At 59.4% G+C, this 6,773-nt stretch overlaps 1 protein-coding gene across 1 annotated transcript in view; it reads left to right on the top strand.

Moving 5' to 3' along the window:
* The first annotated feature begins 223 nt into the window (after positions 1-223).
* LOC109509975 (uncharacterized) overlaps positions 224-6,773 on the top strand; it is a 15,056-nt gene continuing 8,506 nt past the window's right edge. The window contains exons 1-15 of the mRNA XM_019859947.1: positions 224-1,049; positions 1,436-1,486; positions 1,560-1,735; positions 1,828-1,870; positions 2,609-2,734; positions 2,819-2,923; positions 2,983-3,201; positions 3,385-3,531; positions 3,603-3,788; positions 3,858-4,076; positions 4,806-4,952; positions 5,323-5,517; positions 5,594-5,722; positions 5,798-5,842; positions 6,638-6,766. Coding sequence (XP_019715506.1) covers positions 504-1,049; positions 1,436-1,486; positions 1,560-1,735; positions 1,828-1,870; positions 2,609-2,734; positions 2,819-2,923; positions 2,983-3,201; positions 3,385-3,531; positions 3,603-3,788; positions 3,858-4,076; positions 4,806-4,952; positions 5,323-5,517; positions 5,594-5,722; positions 5,798-5,842; positions 6,638-6,766 — 2,463 coding nt within the window. The 5' untranslated portion in view covers positions 224-503. The remainder of the gene's footprint in view (positions 1,050-1,435; positions 1,487-1,559; positions 1,736-1,827; positions 1,871-2,608; positions 2,735-2,818; positions 2,924-2,982; positions 3,202-3,384; positions 3,532-3,602; positions 3,789-3,857; positions 4,077-4,805; positions 4,953-5,322; positions 5,518-5,593; positions 5,723-5,797; positions 5,843-6,637; positions 6,767-6,773) is intronic.

Here is a 6,773-nt window from a genome sequence, read left to right as displayed (position 1 = left end):
TTGTTCGTTTAATTTTCTGTGATTTGTAATTTAACTTGTTCAATAAAGATTGTTCTTAAAAAAATGCTTCCAATAATTGTTCCTTGACCATGACAAATAAAAATGCCACATTGAAACAACGGAATTTTTAGTTGGCGCTAAAGACCCGACGTATGAGTGTTTTGCCGTTGTTGAGAGGAAGAAGAAGAAGAAGAAGAAGAAGAAGAAGAAGAAGAAGAAGAAGAAGAAGAAGAAGAAGAAGAAGAAGAAGAAGAAGAAGAAGAAGCGGCAGCGGCAGCAGGCAACACACCGACTACTTGGTCGAACACGTCTCATTTTTCGTCACACTGGTTCTTTCTCATACTTTGCATTTGAAGTGTATAAGGCAGCTGGAAAAAAAGAAGATTAACCAGCAACATTTCTCCCACCGAGGTCGAGTTCCGGGCGTGATGTTTGACGTCCTCGTGACGTTCCTCAACTCGTTCGGCTCCTAGCTTAGCTCACTAGCACAAGACAGCGACGCGATGGGTCGAGGACGAAAGCCCGACCGAGACGGACAGCCACTTCCGGGTTGTTGGCCGCCGCCACACGGAGAATGGGGCCCTCCTCCTCCTCCTCCAGGAGGAGAATGGGGCCCTCCTCCTCCAGGAGGAGGGTGGGGTCCTCCTCCGGGAGGATGGGGCCCGCCGCCGCCGCCGCCCGGGGGATGGGGCTGGGGCCCTCCTGCCGGAGGATGGAGCCCACCGCCGCCGGGGGGCTGGGGGCCCCCTCCTCCCGGAGGCTGGGGCCCTCCCCCTCCCGAGGGCTGGGGCCCACCACCACCCGGAGGCTGGGACCCCGGCCGACCCCCGTCACCGGGCTATGGGCCTCATCCCGAATGGATGCCTCCCCCGCACTGGGACCCCGACATGCCTCCTCCTCCTCCTACTGGCTGGGAATATCCCGGCTGGGGCCCGTGCGGTCCGGCGCCCCCTCCCTGCCTTCCTCCACCTCCAGATGCGGGTGCAGCGGTCCCCCCTCCGGGTTGCGCGCCCCCCTTTGGCTTCCCGGGATACCCGCCCCCAGACTTGGTGAGACGCACTCTTTAACACGTTTTCCTCTGTCTCGAAAACGCCGCAAGAAGTTGATCCGGAAGACGGATCTCTAATTCGGGGCGGCAAAATGCCACAGGACCACACGTGCGGTCTTGCTGCGCGCAGAAACTGCAAAAGAGAAGCTTTTGTGTTCTCTGATGCCCTTGAGCAAAGCGTTCCACCCCACGGGTCACTCTGAATCTGTCCTGGCGTGCCTGTGAGACGGCTGTCCCACATTGGATGCCTGAGTTCAAGTGAAACTTCCCATTGAGGCGAATGAAAGTTTGTCATCGTTGAACTGAAGAAGTCGTCAGGAAGTGAAATGCCGTTGCTGCTTAGTGCGCGTCAATGCTGTTCAAGCTGCCGTTTTGTCACCATTTCAGACACCCGCGCAGGAAGCGACGACCGACCCGTCGCCGGAGCAGCCCGAGTGGGTGAGTGGGCGGGCCGCTCCGACTTAGTCGTCGGTCGTTGGTGGCGTTGACGTCTTCCGATTTCATCTGTCAGATCAAAGCGTTGATTTCGACCACGGACAGCGCCCCGGCGGAAAGTAAGCCGGAGGCCGTCGAGCCGGCGGCCGTCCCTAAAACCGCGGCGGCGGCGGCGGCGGACCTTGCCCCCGCGGCAGAAGTCGGCGGGTTGGCCAAGGTCTTCGGACTGCTGGGAAAGCGATCGTTTGACAAGTAGGCCTACACCGCCCTCGTCTAATCACCGCTGACCTGCGATGGGTCGCTTGATGCCTCACGTGATTGGTCGTGTGCCGTCTTGTCGTCAGGCCGCCGGCGGGCAGATCAACGGGCATCATCTCCTTCATCGGGGTACGTTCCGCTCGACTTGTCGTGACCGGGCGTGGGCCCGTATCACGTTTTGGCCCCGTGTTAACCGTGAGCACAAATAGGGCCGTTCCACCGAGGAAGTCGCAAAGCACAATCGTCTTTATCGGCCTGGTACGGCGGAAGTCGGGTCGGGAATTTCCACCGGTCGAAAGATGGCATTTTGCTGCATCGGAACGAACCGCGAACGTCCTATTGTGAAGACGTTTCTGACCCGACACACTCGTGACCTTGCTTCCTTCAACATTCGGGCTATCGGCGCAGGTTGGTTGGGGAGGGCGGTCACGCAGCTGTCCGTCATGTCGCCAGAGGCGTGATGTGCATGTGATGTGCCCCTTTCGGAATGATGGGCAGAGTGCGAACTTGAAGGAGCGAAATTGTTCAATGTTTGCCAATCGGCTACCGGCAAACGTAGGACGAGTTGAAATGCTACGTATATACATTCCAGTATTTCCCCTTTTGTTCAAGTCGCTTCTTAAATACCGTACAGCACGTTGCGATTGCGTGCGCCGCGTCCAGTCCCTGCTCATACGTCGGAGGCCCCGTCGAAAGGCGACATCGTGAAACTCCAAATAGGCGTCGAGGCGTCAGGTTTGTCGGCTCAAAAGCGGGCTGGACTCCCGCAGCCGTTTGGCAAAGGGAAGGGCGCACGTGTTGAACATGGAATGCTTCTCATGAAGTTGCCCGCGTATGAGACGCTTTGCGCGCTCTTTGCCTCTCCAGCCCACGTTCGGCCACATCCAGCGGGAAGATATGGAAAAGTTCACCTTTGACTTCGGGGTCTTCTTCGGGAACCCCAAAGCCATGAAGCCCGGCGTGCGAGTGCACTTCACCGCCTGCGTCTTGAAGGTGTGACCTCGCGCTAACCCTCGCCACGTTTGGCGATCGGAAGACGCCGGCCGCGGCCTGACGGAGCGTGTCGCGCGCCGACAGAATGCCCAGATCGCGACGGACGTGAAGGTGGCGCCGGGCGGCACGGAGAACGTGGAGCCGGACATCTACGAAGGCGTGGTCAGCCAGCCCATCGTGGAGGCCCAGGTGAGCTTTGTCCGGCGCGGGCGAGGGCGGCCGACGAACTCCCTCCCGTCTTCCCGCAGGCCGGCGAGCGGCAGTTGCCCGGTCAGGTGCACGTGGACATCGTGCCGGTGAGGACCAACCTGCCGTTCGACAGCAAGGACAGCGCCGTCACCCTGCTCAAGAACGACCGAGTTCTCGTCAACCTGCTGAGGGACATCGTCACCGACAAGAGGCGCGCCACCAACATCCGCCCCAAGCTCCCCGAAACCTTCCAGTTTACCAAGGAGACCCGTGAGACGGTGAGGGCGCCCGTCGGACTCGGACGCGTCGGACGGCTCTGCCTCCGAGCGGCGGCCGCGCGTTCGACCCCGCGCTCGGCGTCGAGGCGCTCGGACGCGTCCGCGTCGGAATCGGATCCCTCGGCGGCGGCCTCCGGCGACGTCTCCCCCCGCTCACGGTTCCCCGTCGCCCCCCGTCCACAGGGCACCATCGTCAGCTTGGGCGACGGCGGAGGCGTCATCAGGTCGGACGCGCGCGGCGAGCTTCCCTTCGACGTCAAAGAGAACTTGAGCGACGTGGACTTCACCCCCGAGGACGTCAACGAAGAAGTGGAGTTCACCCTCCACAAGGTGAGAGCTGGGCCGGCTCGGCCGCCGGCGCCCAGAACCGACCGACCGACCGACGTGCGTCCTCCCATCAGGTGCGAGCGGGCGAACGGGCCGTTCGCATCCGACGGGTGAAGGAGTCTCTCCTGCTCACCCTCTGCAGCCCCGTCTCAAAGGTCCTGCCCGCGCCGGCGGCGAAGGTCCGGGCGCCGCCGGCCAACGCGTGGCTGGACCCCGAGCTGTACGAGGGCGTGGTCAGCCAGCCCATCGCCGAGGCCGCGGTGAGCGCCGACGCCTCGGGTTACGCCGCGTCCCGGGCGCGCCGGCCTCTGATTCGGTTTGGCCCGCAGGACGATAAGCCGGCCTACCCGGGGCAGATCTTCGCCAACATCGGACCGCTCCACACCAACGTGACCTTTGATCGCGGGGACTGCGGAGTCACGCTGCTGAAGGACGACCGCGTGCTCCTCAGCCTGCTGGTGGACACCGAGACCCGGAAGAAGCGCGCCGCCAACATTCGACCCAAGATCCCCTTCACCTTCGTCCATACTAACGAGAAGCGAAAACTGGTAGGAGGGCCTGCCGACGCCGCGCCTGCCGTCGCGCTTCCGCCGTTACGCGGTTGTTTTTTGGAATGGCGACAGAACGCGCTTCTTTTCTTTCCCTTTTCCGGCTGTAAATATTCTTGACCTGATGAGGCGCAAATCACAAACCGTATAGAGACACGTTACAACGTGGATGATCATTTTGAAAAACCGCAAAGAGGAAAATATGAACCGTGCCATGTCCATGTCGAAAGGAAAAGTGTCCACGTTACTAAAGGTTATGGAATGCATTTTGCTGAAATTAAACGTGGGGCTCCGAAGTCAAAATCCATCCGCTTGATCGAGGAAAACGAGCAGTACGTCCAAATGCGTTTCGGTTCAAGCGCTTGTATTCAAGCCAACTTGGAATTGCCGGCGGCAGCTTTGTGTCAGCCACCGCGCGCAAGACGTCCTTGCATCCTTCTTGGCCTGCCAGGAGCGCGCTCGCGACGTAAAACCGCTGCCGTTTCTTTCGTTCTTGTTCTTTTGAATGGCGCGCGCACGTTGAGATGCTCAAGCCGGTGTTTCCTGACGCGTTTTTCCTCCCGACGCGCGCCCGAAGCTTTTTGCTCTCGCACCGATTGCACTTTGGAGCCGTTCCAAAAGTCTCCTCGACGTGGTCCGCGTGAGCCCGCTTACGCCGCGCCGTCACGAGCGACTTCAGAGCGCAATCCCCGTTGTGTGACGTCGGCTCGGGGCCGCGCGGCCTTCCAGGGCGTCATCAGGAGCCTGACGGAGTCCGAGGGCATCCTGGCCTCCGAGGAGCACGGGGATCTGCCCTTCCGCCTCTGCGAGAACTTCAGCGACACGGAGTTTGACGCCCAAGACGTCAACAAGGAGGTGGAATTCACCCTGTCCCAGGTGAGCGCCCGCCGCCCGCCTCAACTCCACTTGTATTTCTAGCGCACTCGAAAACAACCGCCGGCGTACGCGATGCGCCGCACACGCAGCAAATACAATCCGCGCGACAACAAACAAAACAAAGCCCGTAGAAAGCCCAAAAACGGCGGCACTCAAAATCAGCTCTCCTGCCTGAGGCAAAAGCCAAAGAATTAAACGTTGTTTTTAAAGCCGGGCAGCGAGGGCGCTCGTTCCAAAGAGAGGGACCGGCGACGGAAAAGGCTCCGCCCCCTCCGAGTCTCGGCTTAGTCCTCGGTGCCTCTCATCGCGTCTGCGGCGGGCGCTTCCGGAAAGGTTGCGAGCCGACCTCCGCGGCTTTGTGCCCTCAAAGGTGGCGGACGAGAAGAGAGCGATCAGACTTCGTCGGACCAAGATGGTGGCGGACCGAATTCTGATGGAGAAGAAGAGACGGGAAGAGCAGCGGGAGGAGGACGTGAAGAAGAAGAAGAGGGAGGAGGAGGAGGAGCAAAAAACTAAGAAGCGCAAGGAGGCGGCGTCTGCGGCGCTTGCCGCCGCCAAGGACAAGGTGAGTTTTGGAAATGGCCCTCGTGCGAGTCTCCCGGCTTGCGCTTCTTGACTTGGCGTCCGCGCGCTTCCCACAGTGGACTCCGCTGGGCTTCAGCGTGCCCGTTCCCGACAGCCAGCTGGAAATCAGCAAGGAACGCTTTGACGGCACCATCCTGAAAGCAGCCGGAAGACGGCGCGGCAAAAAGGAGCCCCCGGACGAACAGGCGCGAACACTCTTCACCGTGGCGGCCGGGATGCGCTCGCGCGCCATGCCGATGACGGCGCCTGTTGTCTTGCAGGTGAAAATCGAGGCGGAGGAATTGAAGATCAAGCAGGAAGAGCAGGCATGTGCTCTTCTCCTCATCACACTGAACGTTGCCAAAGTCGTAGCGCGCTCGCTCCAGCGCACAAGCAGTCATTTAGCCGCCGCCTATTGGAAAGTTTGAAGCCGGGCTAAATGCTTTCAAGCACCCGCATTTTGCCCATGTCGCTTAGACCTGCTAAAAAAAAACAAAAAACAAAACTTGGGGGTGGGGTGCACCTGCCCCGCAGAAGCTTTCTGCTCTCCAGCTAGTGCTGCACCTCCACACAACAAGTCCCTGACGCCAGGATGCCTCTTGAGGTTTTCTTCAAGTGCAATGTGTGAAACCGTAACCAGACAGACTCTCCAAGCGACTGAAAAGTCCAACATCGACTCTGCACACACAACAATGGCGGAGGAGTCTGCAGTGGAAATGGTTGACTTGTAAATTGTCCAACGTTTCAAACGGTCACTTGGCAAGCGTCAAAGTTGCACGCATGCCGACTTGAGGGACAGTCACTCGTCTGTTTGTTAGAAACAAGCCAAAGCGCGTATCCGCAAACAAATATTCATTTCTCTTATTGTTTGGTATCAAAGCAGACAGGGAAGGCGGTAGAAGTCAAAAGCAACATTTGTTTGGAATGTTCCCGTCACTTCCTTTTTCTGGCGTTTGCTCTTTGTTGGCCAACGGGGAAAAATTGGAAAGGAGATTTTTGCGGGGGCGAAACGGGAGCTTGACTTTTGTGGCCGTCTTGGCCAGCCCCGACGCTCGTTATTGTCACGGCCGATGCTCACCCACCGACCCAAAGGTGACGGGCGGCGACATGTTGTCTCGTAGGCGACGACGACGGAGGAGGACGTGAAGGTCAAGGAGGAGGAAGCGGACGCCAAGCAGGAAGCGGACGGCGAGGGAAAGACGGACGAGATTCAAGGCGGCGCCGGCAGCCCCGAGGAGGCGGGGCTTCTGGTGATGA

This window comes from Hippocampus comes, unplaced genomic scaffold (genome assembly GCF_001891065.2).
Source record: "Hippocampus comes isolate QL1 unplaced genomic scaffold, H_comes_QL1_v1.1 scaffold39, whole genome shotgun sequence".
NCBI lineage: Eukaryota > Metazoa > Chordata > Actinopteri > Syngnathiformes > Syngnathidae > Hippocampus > Hippocampus comes.
The sequence above is the reverse complement of the archived record's forward strand: the minus strand, read 5'-3'. Positions and strand labels throughout refer to the sequence as shown.